Genomic DNA, 20,459 nt, shown 5'->3' with positions numbered 1-20,459 from the left:
GAAAATACCCTTCACAAATTTCGGACCCCCGAAAAGTCTCGAAAGTACCTCCATTGCACTCAGAAGGTGATTTCGAGTCTAACAGGACTCAAATCGATGAAAATAGAGAAATTCATAAAAATCTGTAAAAAAAAAAATCATTAAAATGATAAAAATGCCCCTCATAAATTTTGGACCCCCGAAAAATCTCAAAAGTATCTTCATTGCACTCAGAATATGATTTCGAGTCTAACGAGACACAAATCGATGAAAACAGAAAAATTCAAGAAAAAAATTGTAAAAAAATCAAAAAAATGACCAAAACGCCCCTTAACATCCAAATACAATTTAGAGATCCCGATCCCTATGACAATGTAATAAAAATCAAAATCCAATCTAAACTAAAAATAAAACTCAAATTAAAATTAAACAATTAAAATTAAAAAATTCAAACAATTAAAATTAAAATCAAACAATTAAAATTAAAAATCAAACAATTCAAATTAAAATCGAACAATTAAATCCAATAAAAAAAATTTCAAATTAAAAATAATAATAATAAAAAATTTCGATCAACGAAAATAAAAATTTCAAGTAATCAACCATTAAAATTAAACTCAAATTCTATCAATATAAATTTAAAATTTAAAATCGAGCCCAATCTAAAATCAAATTAAAACTAAAACTTAACCAATGGAAGAAAAATTAAATCGACCAATCACGACTCATTTGCGGAGAATTACCGTAGTACGAGTAGCGTGGAATCCCCCTCTCTCATTCTTTTAAAAATAATAATAATAAATAAATAAATAATAATAATAATAAATTTAAAAAAAAAATAAAAAATAACCCACGTTCTTCCCCACTTCTTCTCCAACTCTCTCCATCACTCTCCACTCCATCGCCCCCTCCCATTACCCCACGTTGCTCTCTCTCTCTCTCTCTCTCTCTCTCTCTTCTCTCTCTCTCTCTCTCTCTCCCCTGTTCATGTTGGACAGCAACTACCCCCACGTTGGACAGCATCTCTTTCCCTCCAAATCTATCCATAAATAGCTTGCCGTCCCAAGTTTTAGGGAGAGAAGAAAAAAGAGAAAAAAGAAGGAGAAAGGAGGAAAAGGACTGCAACTCTTTCTCATGTCTTCTACTCAGGCTTCCTCTTTAAAAATAATAGAGAATAAAAAAAAGAAAAAGACGTTTTGTTTGCTGCCATTAAACTGCAACCTATTTTTTTTTCGGAGAAAACCAGCCACCTTCTCCATTGACGCCCTCAGCTTTTCCTTCTCTTCACCATTAAAAACAAAAACAACCATCTTCTCCATTTATCCTCTTCATTTTCACACCACCTCCAATAGCAGCTGAACCACACCTCTTCTTCATTTCAGCCATTAAAACCAGTTGAGAAGCATACATTTTCTTCATTTTTAACAGCCCCAACCACTGTCCCTAACAGCACTATTATCACCTCCATTAGCAGCCATTAACAACCCCAATCACCTTCAATTCAGCACCATTATCACCGTCTTCAACAGCCCCAACCATCGTCCCTAACAGCACTATTATCACCTCCATTAGCAGTCCCACAGTTCAGCCATCTTCAATCTCCGCCTTCTTCTCCAACTCGTCCCAATAGCAACGCATGTTGCTCTTCCTTTGTTTCTCTCACAGTTGGTTAACAGTCACAACATTAGCCACATCAACGTCGTTTTGTTTTTCCTTCTTTCCTCATATAGGCAACAACCACAGCCAGCCGCACGATACAACTTACAAGCTGTTTCGAGGTTTTTTTTTTGTTGAAGGAATTCAAACATCCAAAGTTATTCGGTGATAGTGAGTTTTTATTTTATTTTTTATTTTTTTATTTCCTTGATTTCTTTTTTTATGCACCTAATTTGATTAGCCGATTTTTGAGATATACGTGGTACTAATGGTGATTTTTATGATTTCAAAATATTAATGGAACGATTCGCTCATTTTTGGTGATAGATTGAACGAATTAACTCGTATATATCAAGTTGGTGAATTGGCTCCTTGGGTGTTCATATTATCGAGTCAATTTATCGATTTATGATGTTATTGGGCCAACCCGCTAACATTGATATTAATCAACTCACTAATTTTGATACACGTAGTGACTATAAAAAAATCAATTTTTTTTTTAAAGAATATGTGGATTAATTCATTAATTTTGGTACACATGGAGGGTAAAAAAATCGAATTTTTTTTATCAAGATTGTTGAGTTGACTCGTTGATGTTGTGTATATTAGAAATATTCTATGAAATTGGGTATACATAATCGACTCAATGATTTTTGCATGCATCAAAAGTCCCAAATCGAAATTTTCTTTAAAAATGGGCACATGAATCTACTCACTAATTTTTTTTGTGCGTTGGAAATTCCAGATCAAAATTTTCTATAGAATGGGTACATGAGTCAACTCACTGATTTTTGTGTACATTGGAAATTTGATTCGATTTGTTAAAAAAAATTGGGCATGTAGGTTAATCCACTGATGTTAATGCACGTGGCAATCCAAAAATCGGATTTCTTTGGTTAATAATTTGTGAGTTAACTCGCTAATTTTAGGATACACGTGGCAATCCAAAAATCGAATTTCTTTGGTTAAAAATGTGTGGGTTGACTCACTGATTTTAATACATGTGACCATTCAAAAATCAGATTTCTTTAATTAATAATGTATGAGTTGGCTCACTAATTTTTTGTACGTGACGATTCAGAAATCAAATATCTTTGATAAATGTCTTAAATGAGCCAATTCATTGATTTTGGTGTACAAGGTATTAATTGATTTCACTTTTTTCCAAATATGACTGAATCGATTCACTAAATTTTGGTGTCACGTAAACCTCATCAATCGTGGGATTCCATTATGCGAAATTCGAGAATCCATGTAATTATTTTATCCGTAGGATTTGTTTAGTAAATCCGATGCAATTTGATGATGATTGGATCCTAGTTTGACTTTTAATCTTTGAATGTTGACCATGGGATTTTTTTTTTATCGTAGTAGAGACTGATCATCTTGATCAGGCAGGTTCCCTGCCTAACACCTTCTGAAACCCGTAACCTGATGCTTTACCCATCTCTTTGATTCGTAAACCGACCCATATCCATTTGGAGTTAATTTTGATTCCTAAACCTAAACTAGGTGGCGACTCCCTATTCTTTAACAATCCCTGAGATACGTAGATCGGATCCCTATCTACTATTTAGCGGACGGTCGGGTCGAGGCGATTTCAAGTTTATAAAGGGATTTTGTGACCCTCAAAATTAAGAAAGCTTGATTACAAAGTACAATTAGATGGTAAAAAATAACTTCTCTTCTCAACCATATCTTTGTCCACGTTATTTCATCATCTGTGAAAATTTGATTCTTCCGTGAAAATTAGGATTTTTGTTTTTGAGAGCTGCTATTAACACCCCAACTTTTACTTATTACATCCCAATTAAAAATAAAGAAAATAAGTGAATGGTAAAGAATACGTAAAGAGTCGTGATAATCTGACTACCCCACGTGGCACACTCAATCGAATCGCCTAACGTGACAACTTTGAGAACCATAGGTCTATATACCTTGGGATATACAGTTCCCTCGAGATACACATTTTAATGGGGATATGCATTTTTGTAACTCAAGGCATACAGATCTACAGCTCCCGAACTTGTCACGTCAAGAGAGCCGATTGAGTGTGCCACATGGGGTAGTCAGATTGTCACATTCATAAGTAAAAGTTGCGGTGCCAATAGAAGCTCTCTCACTTTTTTTAATGATAAATTACCTCCTTTTTTGGTTTAGGGTTTTATATGAGTATGATCATAATTGTTAACAATTATTGAAATTGTTTGAACGAGTGTTACTATGTTAACTAATGATAAAGTGATGCAGTTGATGTGCACACCATAGATCTTTTTCCTTGTTTATCCGCAAGAAAAAAGATCTATGACCTTGTGCATTGCCACATCAGCCATGCTAGTCAACCGTGCGAATTTATCTCGACTCTATTATGTTTTGTAATATTGAGCTTATAATTTGAGCCAAACCATTGTAATGTTTTTTTTTCAATTACAAGTGTGTTCGGACTTACATCCGACTAGGAGGACTGGATGAGCCAGGGTCGGAACAAAGGCATACAAGACCCTCCACCGGGCACGTGCAATGCCCGCACATCACTTGCACCAGGTAAGTGAGGTAACACCCTCGTGGGGTGGCCCTAAGGAAATATTGCTCATACCAGGTATCAAATACACAACCTACGAACTCTCACCGCTTATTGGACTCAAAATTTCCATTGAACCACCCCCTCGATGCTAACCTTTGTAATGTTTGAAGAGGGTATTTTAATCTTTAATTATGGTGTTATTAATAATTTAAGAAATTGGGGTGTAATAAGTAAAAGTTGAGGTGCCAATACTCTTTTGTTTTTCAATTCCATTCCAACGGAGTGTCACATGTTTTCACTCCGTGTGATTTTTATTTTTTTTAAAAGCATTGATTTCAGTGCTTGGTGACCTTAAGCCAAGAATTAACTGCCTTTTGGATTTAAAATTTAATAATGGTGAAGTGGCCTGAAGAAGGTACCTACTATCACACTTTGGTGATGTAGAAGCATATGCTACAATATTAATGCTGGAGTGACCTCAATGGGGGACACACGGGGGGGCATCTTGATGTGATAGCGTGCACATGCCCATAGATGTGTTTTCTCGGAGATATGAGTAAAACGCATCTACGGACATACACGCACAACCACGTCAAGGTGTCCCCCATGTGTCTCTTGCTGATGTTACTCTAGCATGATTCTTCCTACACACTTCCACATCAAAAAAGTACTATAGGAGGTGCAATCTTGAGGTCACTCCAACACCACTCTTTTAAGTTAAGCATAAATTCATTGCATTTGTAACATAAAAAAATGGCATTATTTTAAAATTGGAGAGCTGCTATTGGAATCCAACTTTTACTTATGACACTCCAATTAAAAATAAAGAAAATAAGAAAATGGTTGAGAATAAGTAAAAGTTGGAGTGCCACTAGAAGCTCTCTCTCTTTCTCTCTCTAGGGTCCCGTTCAGCAACAAACATTTTGGCAAAACATTTTCAAAACATGGGTTAGAGGTTTTGGAATGGACTGATTTTTGGTGAGGATGATCTCTACGGTGAGGAGATCATCCTCACCAAAAATCAGCCCATTCCAAAACTTCTAACCCCAGTTTACAAGTTGAAAAATCATGGACTGTCCATTTTTTGTAAACCACTTTTGATGGGGTGGTACTCGGTGGCCTTAAAAAGAGCTAAACATTTTTTCAATGTATAAATTAGAAGTTTCGGAATTGGGTGATTTTTCATGAGGATAATCTCTATGATGAGGAGATCATCCTCACCAAAAATCAGCCCATTCCAAAACGACTAACCCCATCAAAAGTGGTTTACAAAAATTAGACGGTCCACAATTCTTCAACTTGTAAACTAGGTGTAGAAGTTTTAGAATGAGCGAGCCAAACATTTTTCAAAACAGGGCTTAGAAGTTTCACAATTGACTGATTTTTTGTGAGGATGATCTCTATGGTGAAGATATCATCCTCACCAAAAATCAGCTTATTCCAAAACTTCTAAACCTATTTTACAAGTTGAAGAATTGTGGACCATCCGATTTTTGTAAATCACATTTGATGGGGTTAGAAGTTTTGGAATGGGCTGATTTTTTGTGAGGATGATCTCTATATATTGAAAAAATATTTGGCGCTCTTTAGGGCCTCTGAATGCCACCCATATAAACAATTACTGAAATTGCTTAAATGAGTGTTATAATGTTTTGTAATGTTGATATTATAATTTGAGCCAAACATTTGTAATGTTTGAAGAGTATTTTAATCTTTAACTGGGATAAGAAAATAATTTGAGAAATTCAGGTGTAAGGAGTAAAAGTTGGGGTGTCAATAGCAGCTCTCTAGAATTGATAGATAACTTGGTTAAAAGAAACAAATCTATTGCTTCCAAATCCAAAAATAAATAAAAATATTTTTTTTTGTTTAATTAGATATTTAGCTAACAAATCTATGTTTGGCTCATAGTCAAACTAGGTGTAGAATTACATGTCTTTGTGGGATATTTAAAGAAGAAAATAAATAAATAACTTACCTTTTGAAAGAATGAGACATCTTGTTTCACCATGAAATAAATCTTTAAAAGGTTGTAGTACATTGTTCACTGTTACAAATTAGGGTAGCCTGTTATTTCTATAGCTATCATCAAGGATTGAGGGTGTGACATATCATCAAAATGATTACATCCAACAGTTTAAATTTAGGAATGTAGCGACAATTCATTTTTAAACACTTGATTAAAGAAAAAAAAAAGTTTTTTTTTCTTCAAATCTGATCTAAACAATGAGTATAGAGGAGTAAGTTTTTGTTTTCCTTCAATCCAACATTCTATAGATTGTAGAACAAGAGCTACAGGTCCTTTCAAATTAGTTCTTTTAAGTCGTTGAAAATGAAAAAAAACCTTTTCTTACTAATATAATAAGATTTTGAGCCATTGTGTGGTTCGGTGCATGTGGTCATGGATTAGTTCTGTAGGGTATGACAGGGAAACCTAGGTTGGGCCTGTCCTATGTATTGCCTAATGGACTGGGTCCTAGTCCTCTACCAATAGGGATACAATGTTTCAAAAAAACAAAAAACAAAAAAAGATTTTGATCCTTATTAAGGGTTGTTTTGCTCAAATAGATTACCACACTAGCAATCCAACACTACAGCCCTCTAAATTTCATTGAAAAACTCAGATAAAATATAATTTCATTTGGGTTTGATCCAAGGTTTTGAATATGAATGACTATCAAACTTCCACCTTACTGTTAAATTTAAAATTAAAATTTAAGGATGAAAAATAATTTTTTTTGAATGTTTTTTTTTTTAAGTCAATTGAAAATTTTGTCCTCTACAATCTTGGATCATCAGATCATGTTTTTGGATACCACAAGGTGAGCCCAAAGACTCTTAGTATGAGTGGAATCCTTACTAACCTAGTCAGACTCATTGAACATCTAGGATGAGTTATAAAGATAGTTGTGGAAGACTAAATTTATATATCACGATATTCTACTTAAAAATTTTCACGTGATCGACATGACAAGTGCATAGAACCATAGATCTTTTTCTTTGGGAAACACAAGGAAAAAAGATCTATGATTCTACGCACTTGCCACATCGACCGAGTATGGATTTAATGAAAAAAATTTAGTCAAATTATCATTAGTTATATATTTATGGAGGGTATTTTGTGTACTTAACTCTTCTTCTATTTTTTCCAACCCTATAGTGTTTTGATTCAGAAAAAAAATAAAAATAAAACTTTACTGCCCAAATTATGGGTAATTTCTTGCTCAGCACCCCGTCTGACGTGTGGAAAAAAAAAAAAAAAACAGACAAAATTAAAAAGAAAGAAATTTTCTCTCTCCAGCCCACAATGGAAAAGGGAAATTTCTTTAAGGCATCATCTTGTGGAATACAAAAAATGGTCAAATGCAATTGGTTTGTAGACGACAAAATTCTATAAACTTTATATAAAAAAAAGAGTAATTTTAAGCTTGGTAGCCATTCATTTTTAACACCTTGGATCAAGCTCGAAAAAAGTTGTTATATATATATATATATATATATATATATATATATATATATATATATATGGGTCCCGTTCAGCACCCTAAGCTTTACCACACACTTTAACAAACGTGTTTTGTCTTACATAGGTTAGAAGTTTTGGAATGGGCTGATTTTTGGTGAGGATGATCTCTATGGTGAGGAGATCATCCTCACCAAAAATCAGCTCATTCCAAAACTTCTAACCCCATCAAAAATGGTTTACAAAAAATGGACGGTCCACAATTTTTCAACGTGTAAACATGGGCCTAAACATTTTGGAATGGGCTGATTTTTGGGGAGGAAGATCTTCTAATCATAGAGATCATGCTCACCAAAAATCAGCCAATTCCAAAACTTCTAACCCATGTAGGACAAAAAACGTTTGTTAAAGTGTGTGGTAAAACTTAGGGTGCTGAACATTTCCCTATATATATATATATATATATATATATATATATATATGGGTCCCGTTCGGCACCCTAAGTTTTACCACACACTTTAACAAACACATTTTGTCTTACATGGGTTAGAAGTTTCGGAATGAGCTGATTTTTGGTGAGGATGATCTCTATGGTGAGGAGATCATCCTCACCAAAAATCAGCTCATTCCAAAACTTCTAACCCATCAAAATTGATTTACAAAAAATGGACGGTCCACGATTTTTCAACGTGTAAACATGGGGCTAAACATTTCGGAATGGGCTGATTTTTGGGGAGGATGATCTTCTAATCATAGAGATCATCCTCACCAAAAATCAGCTCATTCCAAAACTTCTAACCCATGTAGGACAAAAAACGTTTGTTAAAGTGTGTGGTAAAACTTAGGGTGCTGAACATTTCCCTATATATATATATATATATATATAGGGGTCAGGATCAAGGGACATATGAAAAAACTTATGTAAAAACAATGTAACATTAATAAATTTTCAAAATATGGGTTAGAAGTTTCGGATTGAGCTGATTTTTTGTGAGGATGATCTCTATGATGGAAAGATCATCTGAAAAAAAAAATCTGTCCAATATAAAACTTCTAACCCCATTAAAAGTGATTTAGAATGTAGACCGTCGATTTTTTGGCAATTTTTGTCAATAATTTCTAAATCACTTTTGATAGATTTAGAAGTTTCAGATTGAACTGATTTTTTGGGACGATGATCTTCTCATCATAATGACCAACCTCACAAAAAATCAGCTCAATCCAAAACCTCTAACTCATATTTTGAAAAGCCATTGTTTTTACATATGTTTTTGCATATGTCCCTTGAACCGCTCCCAATATATATATATATATATATATATATATATATATATATATATATAGGGTCCCGTTCAGCAACAAACATTTTCAAAACATGGGTTAGAAGTTTTGGAATGAGTTGATTTTTGGTGAGCATGATCTCTACGGTAAGGAGATCATCCTCACCAAAAATCAGCCCATTCCAAAACTTCTAACCCCAGTTTACAAGTTAAAAAATCGTGAACCGTCCATTTTTTATGAGGTTAGAGGTTTTGGAATGGGCTGATTTTTGATAATGATGATCTCCTCACCGTAGAGATCATCCTCACCAAAAATCAGCCCATTCCAAAACCTCTAACCCATGTTTTGAAAAATGTTTTGCCAAAATGTTTGTTGCTGAACATTTCCCTATATATATATATATATATATATATATATATATATATATATAGGGTCCCTATCCGTGGCCAACAGTTTGGCAAACATTTTGGCAAACACTTTTTCAAAACATGGGTTAGAGGTCTTGGAATGGGCTGATTTTTGGTGAGGATGATCTCTACGGTGAGGAGATCATCCTCACCAAAAATCAGCTCATTCCAAAACTTCTAGCCCCATTTTACAAGTTGAAAAATCGTGAACCGTCCATTTTTTGTAAACCATTTTTGATGAGGTTAGAAGTTTTGGAATGAGCTGATTTTTGGTGAGGATGATCTCCTCACCGTAGAGATCATCCTCACCAAAAATCAGCCCATTCCAAGACCTCTAACCCATGTTTTGAAAAATGTGTTTGCCAAAATGTTTGCCAAACTGTTGGCCATGGATCGCTACCCATATATATATATATATATATATAAAAGTTTTTTTTCATAAAATCTAAAAGGTTTTGGAGTTAGATGGTCAATGTTGTAATTCATGTGGGCCCAATAACCCTTTTTATGATTTGAAATCTTAAAATTTCTTGATGGAGGATGTGTGGGTAGGAGAGAATTTTTTTCTCTCCATATTAATATTGATTTTGTCTTTTTTGCACTACATGTCAAACGAACCAGATGCGAAAACAGGCCCTTCTTAGCTGATCCAAGAAAGGGCCTTCCTTTTTCCTGATCTTCGAAACCCTCTTCAATGCCCATGATCTGAGAAAGTACTACTGGAAGTGATACTGAAAGTAGGCTGTAGTCACCTCCGATTGGCTTGCTGGTGTTACGTGATTGTCAGATGCCAGTGACTTAACGGCAGGAGATAAAGACGGAAACTTAGGGCTGGCCGACTCGGTAAGCAGATAGCTATGCGGCTCAAGCTTCTTTCTCCGACCACTGTTGCCTAGATTGCTCAGTCCTAGCTGCTTTTGGGAAAGCTGATGGCACTTCACAAGCAACACTAGTACGTACTTGAAGCTCTTATAAAGCATATGCCCAATCGCCTTAGTAGACTTGCTGATCTGAGACACGATTTGAGGATCGAAAAACCAGATGAGATGACCCGTCCTCGCCTTCTAGTATGTCAGCCACTTGTAGTAGGCTTTCCTTATGGGACACCACCCTCGACTAAGACAGCGAGGATAGCCCTTTGTCTTCTTCGTGAGCTAAACTGAGCATGAGCCTAGCCATTGAGGAAAAACGGCTTTCTTCCCTTTCATCCCTTGACCTGCTAGACTGTAAAGCTGGACCGCCCTACTTACTGGCTTGATTGCCCCTCTTTAGTTACAGAAATCTGAGGCAAAGAACTTTTCTAATGTCACATCAAACAAGAGTAAAAGTGCATTTCAAAGACGGAAAATTGAAAATTACATGCTTGCGCCTCTTTATTAAGTGAGTGCTGATTTTGTAACTCAACTTGACACGGTAATTCAAAAACTCACTGACGTGGTAGGTGCAAGAACCGTAGGTTTTTTCCTTTGGGATACACAACTACACATGGTTTACGGGATGCACAGTTGGGTATTCTGAAGGGAAAATCTACAATTCTTGCAGGGTACACACCAGTTGAGTTTTTGAGTTACCCTGTCGTTGAGTTACAAAATCATTACACTTATTAAGTTCCTTTACCAACTCAAACCCTGGCCCAATTGGACCGAGACTATCAGAGCCTGGTTATTGCTTGGCCAGTTAGACAGCCCAACATATATATGACATGTGGCATACAATGTGAAAAAAAACCTATATTTGACAGTCCAAGATCGTCGAGTTTCATAAAATTCGACGGATTAAGGCGTCAAATTTTTTATTGTCAATTTTTTTTTTTGACATACCGAAATCATTAAATCAATGGAGGAAGGCAGCAATTTGATGGTTCTAAACCGTTGAATTGGGAAACATAAAAAATTTCAACAGTTATGGGCTATCAAAATTCAATTTCTAAAATTTGTGGGCTTTGGCTGTCAAATTTTAGTGTGAACTTTTTCAATTTTCACATAGTGGCACAAGTGACATCAGAAATAGATAGAAAATTTCTCTCTACTACCCAAACGTCTTTTGCCCACAAATTTCAATTTTGAGATTTAAAATCTTAAAATAGATCATTGAACCACATGGATTATCACATTGTCAATCTCAACCACAGCATCCTAGATTTTATAAAGAAACTCATATTCAAAAAAATTTAAAAATTAAAAATGTTTTCTGAGCTTGATCCATATAATTGAAAATGGAGGGCTACCGAGTATCCAAACTTAAAATTAAAATTAAAATCCATTGAGACCACATGTTTTTTTTTTTTTTAATTTGTAGAATTTCGTCCTCTGCAACCTCATGGCATCGAATGCCACAAGATGATCCGATTGCCACATGTCAAATGGGAGTTGGACTGTGACCAAAAAAGCACTCCATTAACTGGATAGGAAACCAAAATACCTTTCTTGCTGTCAACTCTACTGATGCTCGATTCTTTACTTTGCCTTCACTTCTCCTTTAATTTGTCATTCTCGTGAAGTATCCCTCTCCTTCACTTTCTCTCATCCCAACTCTCTTCTTTCTTACTATTCTAGGCTCAAATTTTACCAAACTCCATGTCCCAACCCCATGAGTTCAATCCTCATTTTCTTTCACCCGAACAACACCAACAACAACTACAACAAGCCACGTCTCTGCATCGCCATGGTAACAAGTTTATGCAACCAACAAAAACCAATCCCATCGCATGGCTCTTAGCAATTTTATGTTCCATCTTTTCGGTCGTTATCATAGTCGGTGGCCTAGCGATCCTCATTATTTACTTAGCCTTCCGTCCACGAAGCCCACAGTTCAACATCCAAAATGCTAGTCTAAATGCTGCCTACCTCGACACAGGAAATCTTCTCAACGCCGACCTCACAATCCTTGCCAACTTCAGCAATCCAAACAAGAAAGTTGAGGTGGACATTAGTTACACCGTAATTGACCTCTACTATGGCAACACACTCATTGCCACTAACACCATTGGTTCTTTTTCTTCGACAAGAACCAAATCAAAGCTGCGCGACATCCACATGGTATCAAGCGATGTTAATATCCCAATGAATGATGTTCAACACCTCAGGAAGCAATTTGAGGAAAATTCAGTTACATTATATGTTAAAGGGTTATTTAGAGGACGATCGCGTTTGCGGAATTTCTTTCATTACTCGTACTGGTTGCATAGTCGATGCACTATTGTCCTGACTAGCCCTCCTAGTGGTGTGTTAGTTTCAACCAAATGCAGAACAAAACGTTGAGTCCTCGGAGAGTATATAGCATATGCCAACCTTAGATTGGGGGAATAAGCTATTTGGATGTGGATCATTTTGTCATTCATTGTGATTTTACTTATAAGGTTTTGGTTCATTTATTTATTTATTTTTGATTGATAGTTTTGGTTCAGTTGCTATCTCTCATCCAAATTTCATGGTGCTTTCCTCGCTTGGTTATTCTATTATTCTATAGCTGGAGTGAGATACGTTGAGATATGGAAGTTTATGCTCTTTTCAATTTATTTGGATTTAGAGGGAGAGGAATGATAGAATCTTTGAAGGAAAAGAGCTATCTATGCAAGATGTTATCTTTTCTATCGTAATTTTTTTTTTTTGGTGTAAGCAGTGTAAATAGTGAAGAGAAATCTTGTTTGAAGATCTCCTCTTTAGATGGATTTTGGTTTGTAGAGGTTTTAGTTAGTCTCGTGTTGCTTCTATAGGAGGCCTCATCTTTAAATTTTTATGTAATGCTTTTCCAACTCAACTCGGACCGAATAACTCAAAAACTCACTGACGTGGGATGTGCAAGAACCGTACATAAATTTTTCCCTCAGATACACAACTGCACCCCATAAACATGTGAAGTTGTGTATCCCGGGGAAAAATCTACGATTCTTGTACATGCCACATCTGTAAGTTTTGAGTTATTATGTCAGGTTGAATTAGAAAATCAGCACTCACATGAGCACGTGTATTGAATGCATCCCCAATTTACAAAATTACCTTTGTTAGGCTTGAAGTGGTTTGCGCTAGAGAGTCCGTGATCACTGTGATGAAATTCGATGAGCAAGAAAATTACTCCCTTGTATGATGTGAGGAGATTGAACAATCTTTCTTTGGATTAATTCTCCTCAACCGTCCGACAAATACCCTTCTTCATATTTCTTTAACATACTTAGATTTCAATAAATCCATTATTTTTTTGAACTTCGATATTGTTGATTTGGAAATAAGGAATAATCATGTTGTTGTACAGCAGTTCTCTCATGATCATAAATCTTAATTGGCTCATACACAATCCAAAATGATTTCCTCTGTTTCAGAGCACACCAAAGAAGGGCACAAATGTTCCAAACACCAAGAAATAAATCAAGTATAAAGGTAGAGGAGAAAAATGGTTATATTATGCATAACCTCATCAACTGGGATAGAATCATCAAAACCCGTGAAGAAAATTGAAAGTAGAGGAAAGATCCAACTCGAATGTGATCGATATTTTTTATTTTTTTTTAAAGAATAAACTGTAAACCAAGCCAGAAGGGCAAAATTTGATGTAAAAACAAATTTAAAATAGTGATATTCCCACGCCATTTAATCATTACTCATGCGAAACACTTTCCCTACTAACTTGGTAATATTTTAAGTCTTTCTAATGGTCATTTTGCTCAAATATTGGATTACCACATTAGCATTCCTATACCACAGTCCTCTTAAGTTTCATCTAAAAACTTAGATACAAAAAAATTCAAAAAAAAAAAATCTTTTGGGCTTGATCTAAGGTTTTGAAAATGGATGGCTACCGAACTTCTACCTAACTTCCAAATTTAAAATTAAAATTCGACGATGAATAATAATTTTTCTTAGAAATTTTTTTTCAAAGTTCATAGATTTTATCCTCTACAACCCTAAAGCATCGAATCTTATTTTTGTATGCCACAAGGTGGGACCAAGGACCCTTGGTGTTAACCAACCAACCACTCTAAAAGAACAATTTATTGGAGAAGGGAAGAATATGAATATAAGAGGGTCACATGGCTTAACTAGGATATGACAAACCCAAAAGTGGAGGAAAATATACACTGAACACTAAGTAAAGGTGAAACCCTTACTAAGTTAGCATGGCTAGTCAAACTCGTCTTGAGGTATGGGAGGAGGATTTCAGTCCTCTAACTTGAATTTATACCTAGACTCTATTTTAAGAGTTCATATCATATGCACCTAGGGTGTAGGGTTGAAACCCTCCTCCCACACCTCAACACTTGCCACATAAGTCACAATCCAACGAAATTTTCAAAAGGAGAGATTTTAGGCATTAATTTTTTGGATTATGATTTACATGGCATGTGTTGAGGGAGGAGGGGGGGGTTTCAATCCTCCACCCTGGGTACATAGGATTTGGTCTGCTATTTGGTGTTTCAATCCTCCACCCTGGGTACATAAGATTTGGTCTCCTATTTCAAATCAAAAGTAATCCCAACATTTTAAGTTTGGGTAATTTTGAAGGAACCCATCAAGTTTTGATGAAAATTACATATACCTTTGTGTTTTGTTTTCTGACTGAAAACATACACCTTCACTCACATCTTCCTTGAGAGACTTACTTAAAATGATTGAAACAGCCTCATAATCAACCTATGCCAAGAGCCTTCATTTTTCTATAAAAACCCATCTTTTAACCATTAAGAAAAATTTGTTTACTTAAGTCTTCAAATTAAAGATTTTAACTCACTTCAATAATAAGATTGGGTTTCCGGAGAGGTTGAAGATAGTAGGATTTGGTGGGGTGGGGGGTTTCACCAAGGGATTGAAGATGAGGTTGAAGGTGATGATGGGTTGCAAGACTAGTTTGAAGAAGTTTGGTAGATTAAAAAAAAAAACCATTTTTTAAAAAATTATGATAGAGATTAGACCCCTATTTTGATGAAAAATAATAACAAATGATTTCTAAAAATGCATAAATTTTATTTTATTTTTATAAAAATTCAAAAATTAGTCTAAACCTGATCCGGGCTGTTAGGTTAGGTCCAATAAGAATATAATGAGGCTATTCTAAGCATAGCCTGCCTACCTCTTCGGGGCCAAGTTAGCACTCAACCAAGCCCGATCAAAACTAGCCCATTGACAGCATTCCTCTAAAAGTCGACCACATTCTAGTAGTACAGTTTTGGCAAACTAGTTATTTATTGAGTGATGATAATCTGACTACCCCACGTGGCATACTCAATCGACTATATGACGTGATAAGTTCGGAAACCGTAGATCTACACTCCTTGAGATACATTTTTTAGTGCAGTCATGTATCCTAGGGAGCGCAAATCTACAGTTCCAAACTTGTCACGTCAAGGTAGTCGATTGAGTTTACCACGTGGGGTAGTCAAATTATCACGATTCTTATTTATAAAAGTCGTGATTATCTAACTACTCCACATGGCATATTCAATCCACTATTTGACGTAACATGTTCGGAAACCATTAATCTGTGCCCCTCAGGAAACACGGTTTACCTTGAGATACACTTTTTTTTGGGGAAGTGCAGTTGTGTATCTTGGGAAGTGCAGATCTATGAAATCCGAACTTATCACATCAGGGTAGTCGATTGAGTTTATCATGTGGGGTAGTCAGATTGTTAGGATTCTATTTATTATCACATTTCCTATACGCAATTGCCACCACTCTACTTTGGAGTGAAGTGCCTTGTTTTACATGTGCATAGCTACATCTCTTGATTTGGTCGGCAAGCATGGACAACTTAAATTTTGTTGATATTAATGGACATTTATGCCACGTGTCAAAATACATATAATTTCATCCACACGACCACTATGGCAACTTGCAACCCATCAATTCCTATGAGTACGGATTATACAATTTCATCCCCGACCACCATGGCAACTTGCAACCCATCAATTGCAACCCATCAATTCCTATGAGTACGGATTATACAATTTCATCCCCGACCACCATGGCAACTTGCAACCCATCAATTCTTATGAGAACCAACCCGTACCTAACCAAGGTCGGTGGCACTTTATTTTTATGTCACATGGCATTTTGAAGACCCATTGACCGTATGGATATGTGATCCATCCCGTGCTGAATCTAAGTACCAAAAATCATAGTTTTTGATAATTTGTATCCACTAGATCTAAACTCTTTAAAAAAGAGTTTAAATCCAATGATTATAAATCTTTCTTAAGACAACTCTATAATCAACAGATGCACATCTCCAATCAAACGGATCTATTGTGCTTACATTCATCAAGAGATGAACCACATATCCATACGGTCAGTGGATCCCAAAAACAAAAAACAAAAAAAAAATGCCACGTGACACAAAAATGAGGTGCCACTTGACCTTGGTTAGGTACAGGACACCGTTCTGTATCCCTACTCAACTCCTATTCTTCTATCAAAATTTTCAGATTGCTGACATTGGCCAATAATGCTTGCCAAATCGGGCCACCTTGTACAAGAATGCTGATCGTTTTAACTTTGTGAGTGATTGAGAATTTGTAGTTCGAAAAAACGTGCTTTATTTCAATTGATATTATATCCTCCCATTTTAATGGAAATCTAAGATACCTCCCTTACATTTTTAAACTGATTGATAACCATGATCCCATTGATTTAAAGATTGATATCAATCAAAAGATGTCCATCATGTTGTTGATGATCACAACATGTTTGTGAAGTCCATCTCTATTGCATCTTGTTCATCTTGAACTCGATTGATATTGATGACCCATAATGATTAGGACTATTGTGATCTCTCTAAAAGGCATTTTATTAAAGTACATGCCTTAATTATATCTTTATGGAGATTATGAATGACAAAAGTGAATATTTTAAGTACCACCAATCTCTATAACTGAGGGTGTCTCAAATATTCACCAAAACACAAAGGAGCATGTCATGTAAGTTTTTCATGGAAAATTCTCAAATCTTTAGTATAATAATTAGAGAAGACGGAGTAAAAGTAGTTTGACATCAAATTTTAAATCCCACAAATGCCAACCCCCTCTCTACATTTAAACTTAATATTAATTAGAGTCATTTTGGTTAAAAATTAAGAAAATGGCAATCCACGCAAATGTGAAAAAAGCCCAAATTTGACAGTCCTAAGCTATAAAATTTCGACAGGCAAAGGGGTCTAATTGGCATCAAATTTTTCATTGTCAAATTTTTTTTTCCAACAAGCCGAAACTATCAAATTATTGAAGGATGGGAAAAATTCAACAGCTCTACGCTATCAAATTTGGGAATATCTTGAATTTCAACGGTCCTAGACCATCAAAATTCAGTTTCTAAAATTCATGGGCCTTGACCCATCAATTTTTTCTATTGAATTTTCCAGTTTTCACATAGTGACATCAAGTAGGTTAATTTTCAAAATTACAAAAGTAACATTTTTTTACTATGTAATAATCTTCAAAAATCCTTAATCTATATTTTAAAGTAAAAACATTTGCACATGCCAACCACCTTCCAAACATCCCTAATTTTAATATCCCAGCAAGCCTGCCACATGGTATTAAAAAAGTACGATGGGCGTTGTGTTGGAACCCAGCTCCAATCTGTCACAATTCCCTGTTCAGACCTTCACTTTTAAAATATATATACAAAGGATTCACATTTCACAATAGAAACACATTGCACCACCAATCTAATCAAAATGGCTCACTTCCTTTTGATCCTCCTCCTTGTTATTACAACACCAATGTTGTTTTGGTTGAGACACACAAGGAAGAAAGAAGGAAGAAAACGCAAAACTAGGCTTCCACCTGGGCCATTGAGGCTTCCTCTCATCGGTAACCTTCATCAACTAGGTGACTTACCTCATCGATCCCTTCAACGCCTATCGAATAAATATGGGTCGCTCATGTTTCTTCATTTAGGCTCCATTCCTACATTGGTGGTCTCCTCGGCTGACATGGCACGAGAAGTCTTTAAAACCAATGATCTCATGTTTTCGGGCAGACCCATTTTGTACACCGCGAAGAAGTTCTCTTATGGATGCCTGAGCATAAGTTTCGCTCCCTACAGCGACTATTGGAGGGAGGTAAGGAAGATAGCAATGTCGGAATTGCTAAGTGTGACGCAAGTCCAATCGCTTCGAGCAGTGAGGGAAGCAGAAGTGGCTCTCATGCTTGCATCCATTACTTCATCTAATGTTCCAATTGACTTAAGTGAGATGCTTCTTTGTTTAATAAACAATGTTACATGTCAAGCAGCTTTTGGTAGAAAGTACAATGTGGGTGGGGAGAATAACAAGAGTAGGTTTCAGGAAGTTCTTCAAGAAACACAACATTTGTTGGGAGGTTTCAGTATTGCAGATTTCTTTCCATGGTTGGGATGGGTTCACAAGTTCGATGGCTTAGAAGCAAGACTAGAGAAGAATTTTCGACAATTGGACAATTTCTATGATTCAGTAATAGAAGAGCATCTCAATGCTGATAAACTTGAATCCAAAGTTGAAGACCTTGTTGATGTTCTACTTCGAACTCAGCTCAGTAGAGATCAAACCAAAGGGGTCCTCACGGTTAGTCAATCATCTTTTTCTTTATGTTCTTCACTTACTTCTTATATATCCTTTATCTTCTTACAGTTTTCTTCGTTAATGGATATTGCAGGACATGTTCATAGCTGGAACCGATACGTCTGCAGCGACACTAGTATGGACAATGGCAGAGCTCATCAAGAATCCAACAGTAATGAAGAAAACACAACAGGAAGTTCGAAAGATTGTTGGGAACAAAGAAATGGTAGAAGAAAGTGATCTTCAACAACTCAGCTACTTAAAATTAGTAGTGAAGGAAGCAATGAGGCTTCACCCGCCGGTACCATTAATGGTACCACGGGAAACCATGGAGAAATGCATAATTAACGGATATCACATACCCGCAAAAACAAGGGTTTTTATTAATGCAAAATCAATTGCAAATGACCCAAAAATTTGGGAGAATCCCAAAAAATTTAGGCCCGAGAGATTCTTAGATAAATCAATCGATTTTAGAGGGCGAGATTTCGAGTTGATACCATTTGGGGCCGGTAGGAGGAGTTGCCCGGGGATTAACTTTGCTATGGTGTTAATCGAGCTCGTTCTCGCAAATCTTTTGCATTGTTTTAACTGGGAATTGCCTCATGGTATGAAAAGAGAGGATTTGGATATGAAGGAAGCATTTGGGCTTGTAATGCATAAGAAATATCCTCTTTGCTTGGTGGCCAGTACTGTTAATGTTTCCAAAATGAATAAATAAGACAGTTGTGCTTTACTTGTGTCTATGAACAGAGAAACTGTGGAGGAGGATTTATGATGCCCTCAGATCACAGAACTTGCTTGATCAGAATGGCGTCTTCTTGTCCTGGGCCCGGTGTGGTACCTACAAAAGAAACTTCGATGTCACAAGTTGGTCTCAGTTTATTACAATAGATTTTCAATCAATTTAAATAAGAAATTCCCTCTCCTATTTATTGGTTTACCTTTTCACCTTATTATAATTTTGTTTTTCTTTTTCTGTTCTGATTGTGCGTTATTCCCCATGGATTTGGAGGAATCCATCATTGTGAATCTCTGCTTTTAGTTACATTCCTTGGAACCTTTGCTCAACATGTCCCTTAGAATGATTTGACGGACCTTTCCCGTTTAGAATCTCAGGAGTTAGGTTCGACTTACTGTCGCAAAAAATGACACAAAATAGTAAGCACATAATGCAAAATAAATAGCAAGAGATTTACTTGGTTCACCCTTTTATTACCCCACTAGGTCTAGGCCTTTTGTTTAGGCACCTAACATTTGGTATCAGAGCCGATCCCACATCTCGGGTTTGAGTCGGGAGTGCTACAGGGAGGAAAGCCCTAAGAAGTGCCCGCTTAAAGTGAAAGCTACCATGGACACCAACTGTGGAGCGTGGTGGTTTATTACATGCCTAAGTGATTGATTAAGGGCTTACATTTGACACGTTCCCATAGGTCTAGGCCTTTAGATGTATTGGGAAATGAACTTCCACCCTGACTAAGAATGTATCGAATTCAGATGCCAGACTTTGCCCTTAACCCCCGACTCCAAAGATATAATCTCGATCGCAACACCTTATCTCGTATCTCGAGGTGATATCTGTCACCTATTTAGCATTTCCCTTTTAAATTAACATCAA

The 20,459-nt window shown here is 36.1% G+C and overlaps 2 protein-coding genes across 2 annotated transcripts; both read left to right on the top strand.

Moving 5' to 3' along the window:
* Nucleotides 1–11,195: 11,195 nt before the first annotated feature.
* On the top strand, nucleotides 11,196–12,702 carry LOC147400963 (uncharacterized). The gene has a single exon (XM_086441544.1). It carries the CDS (start codon nucleotides 11,887–11,889, stop codon nucleotides 12,568–12,570), a length of 684 nt encoding a protein of 227 aa, XP_086297670.1. The 5' UTR covers nucleotides 11,196–11,886; the 3' UTR covers nucleotides 12,571–12,702.
* A 5,164-nt stretch (nucleotides 12,703–17,866) lies between these two features.
* Nucleotides 17,867–19,577, top strand: LOC147400962 (cytochrome P450 71A9-like). Its single transcript, XM_086442031.1, has 2 exons — nucleotides 17,867–18,844; nucleotides 18,936–19,577. The coding sequence occupies exons 1-2, from the start codon at nucleotides 17,978–17,980 to the stop codon at nucleotides 19,560–19,562; spliced, it is 1,494 nt and encodes a 497-aa protein (XP_086298157.1). The 5' UTR covers nucleotides 17,867–17,977; the 3' UTR covers nucleotides 19,563–19,577.
* The last annotated feature ends 882 nt before the right edge of the window (nucleotides 19,578–20,459 follow it).

The sequence above is a fragment of the Akebia trifoliata genome, chromosome 5, assembly GCF_017979445.1.
Source record: "Akebia trifoliata isolate Shusen 1 chromosome 5, ASM1797944v1, whole genome shotgun sequence".
Lineage (NCBI taxonomy): Eukaryota > Viridiplantae > Streptophyta > Magnoliopsida > Ranunculales > Lardizabalaceae > Akebia > Akebia trifoliata.
This window is presented reverse-complemented; position numbering and strand designations above follow the sequence as displayed.

Bases quoted from the DNA above. Each gene is read 5' to 3' on its own strand.
- LOC147400963 (XM_086441544.1), top strand. From the start codon at position 11,887: ATGTCCCAACCCCATGAGTTCAATCCTCATTTTCTTTCACCCGAACAA.
- LOC147400962 (XM_086442031.1), top strand. From the start codon at position 17,978: ATGGCTCACTTCCTTTTGATCCTCCTCCTTGTTATTACAACACCAATG. The intron at 18,845-18,935 runs GTTAGTCAATCA...TGGATATTGCAG, and splicing joins AAACCAAAGGGGTCCTCACG to GACATGTTCATAGCTGGAAC.